Genomic DNA, 1,574 nt, shown 5'->3' with positions numbered 1-1,574 from the left:
ACATGGGCAGACGAATTTCGGACTGATGTGTTGCCCCGATTATTGGAGGGTAAAGAGGGTACTGATTGTGGGGCTAACACTGAGTTGGGCCCGATTGCAACAGGGGGTGTCCAGGATTCAATTTTTAGTCTAATATTGAAAATGACTCCATTGTCGTACCCTGTTTGGTACAATCGAAGCCCCCAGGATCGGCCATCACCCAGGTTTTATACTGTTTTCCCTGCTCTGTGAATCGGATTCTGATAGGATTACAGGTGAAATTCATACATGGGCCCTTTCCTATATACATGCTTCCACTGGCTGGGAACGTCTGCATGAACTTGGACGATCGGCAAGAACTGACGGTTAATCCGTCACCAAAATGATTCCTGTCTACTGTGATGAGATCCCAAGTTGAAGAAGGTTTCCAGTAAGTGGTTCCCGTCGTTTCACATCCCCATGCTTTACAATAAAAGTCTGGTGCCCCCCCATACTGGTTTACTAAAGTTCTGTCTTTTCTTCCCCCTGGGCAAATGTAAAATGGTAACTTACGGAGTTGGTGGCGGAGTTCAAGGTGCCCACAACCTATTCCCCTGATTCCTCTAGAAGCACATAACAGCTGGCATGTAGGCTTGCCTGAACATTCAGGAGTACCGTTTTTGTTGGGTTCCCAATCTAAGATGTCCCAGGATCCAGCCGCTAATTGGCATAAATCAAAGTGTAGGTCAGGCCACCAGGTGTTAGGGGGATGGTTGCCTGTGATAGAGCTGACAACGTCCCCTGTGGCCGATGTAATTATCCAGGTAAACTGTTGGGGTGTGTGCAGGTTAGATGAAGGATTTACATAGTTACCAGTTATTAACAGTAATACTAGTAAGGTCCACATCGCTGAAGTGTTAGTTTGAGCGGATTGTTGGGGTCCTTGGAGACGCGCCATGGTGGGTCCTGGTCAGGGACAGGATCGGCTTTGCGGACATGAGTATGATGAATCCAGAGGTTATTCCGTCAACTTTGAGGGTGGTGGGTGTGGTCAGGATCACGATGTAGGGTCCTTTCCAGCGAGGTTGTAGAGTCTCTTGTCGATGTCTCCGCACATACACGCAATCACCTGGCTGGTACTGGTGAGGTTCGGGAGGGAGATTAGATTGGTAGAGGGCCCTTAAGTTCGGCCAGATGTCCTGTTGTGTTTGTTGCAGGGCTTGAAGAGAATAAATGAGCTCACAATTATCAATTTCACGTAACAAATCAGACTGGAATCTGGGAGTAATAGGTGAGGTCTACCAAAGACAATCTCAAAAGGTGTTAATCCTAATTTATAAGGAGAGTTGCAGACCCGAAAAAGGGCGAAGGGGAGGAGAGTCACCCAGTCTCCATTGGTCTCTATGGTTAATTTGGTTAAGGTCTCTTTTAGAGTTCTGTTCATTCTTTCTACCTGGCCTGAACTTTGGGGTCCGTAAGCACAATGTAATTTCCAATTAGCCCCAAGAATAGTTGCTAAATTTTGTATTACCTTAGACACAAATGCCAGTCCATTATCTGACCCTATTGTAGTAGGAAAACCATACCTGGGTAGGATGTCTTCTAGTAGTTTCTTG

The 1,574-nt window shown here is 46.4% G+C and overlaps 1 protein-coding gene across 1 annotated transcript in view; it reads right to left on the bottom strand.

The window, feature by feature from the left end:
* Positions 1-875: 875 nt before the first annotated feature.
* LOC103205136 overlaps positions 876-1,574 on the bottom strand; it is a gene marked incomplete at its 5' end in the record, with an annotated part of 3,500 nt that continues 2,801 nt past the window's right edge. The window contains 1 exon segment of the mRNA XM_007950403.1: positions 876-1,256. Coding sequence (XP_007948594.1) covers positions 876-1,256 — 381 coding nt within the window.

Source organism: Orycteropus afer, unplaced genomic scaffold, assembly GCF_000298275.1.
Source record: "Orycteropus afer afer isolate SDZICR_OR568_19922 unplaced genomic scaffold, OryAfe1.0 scaffold00271, whole genome shotgun sequence".
NCBI lineage: Eukaryota > Metazoa > Chordata > Mammalia > Tubulidentata > Orycteropodidae > Orycteropus > Orycteropus afer.
This window is presented reverse-complemented; position numbering and strand designations above follow the sequence as displayed.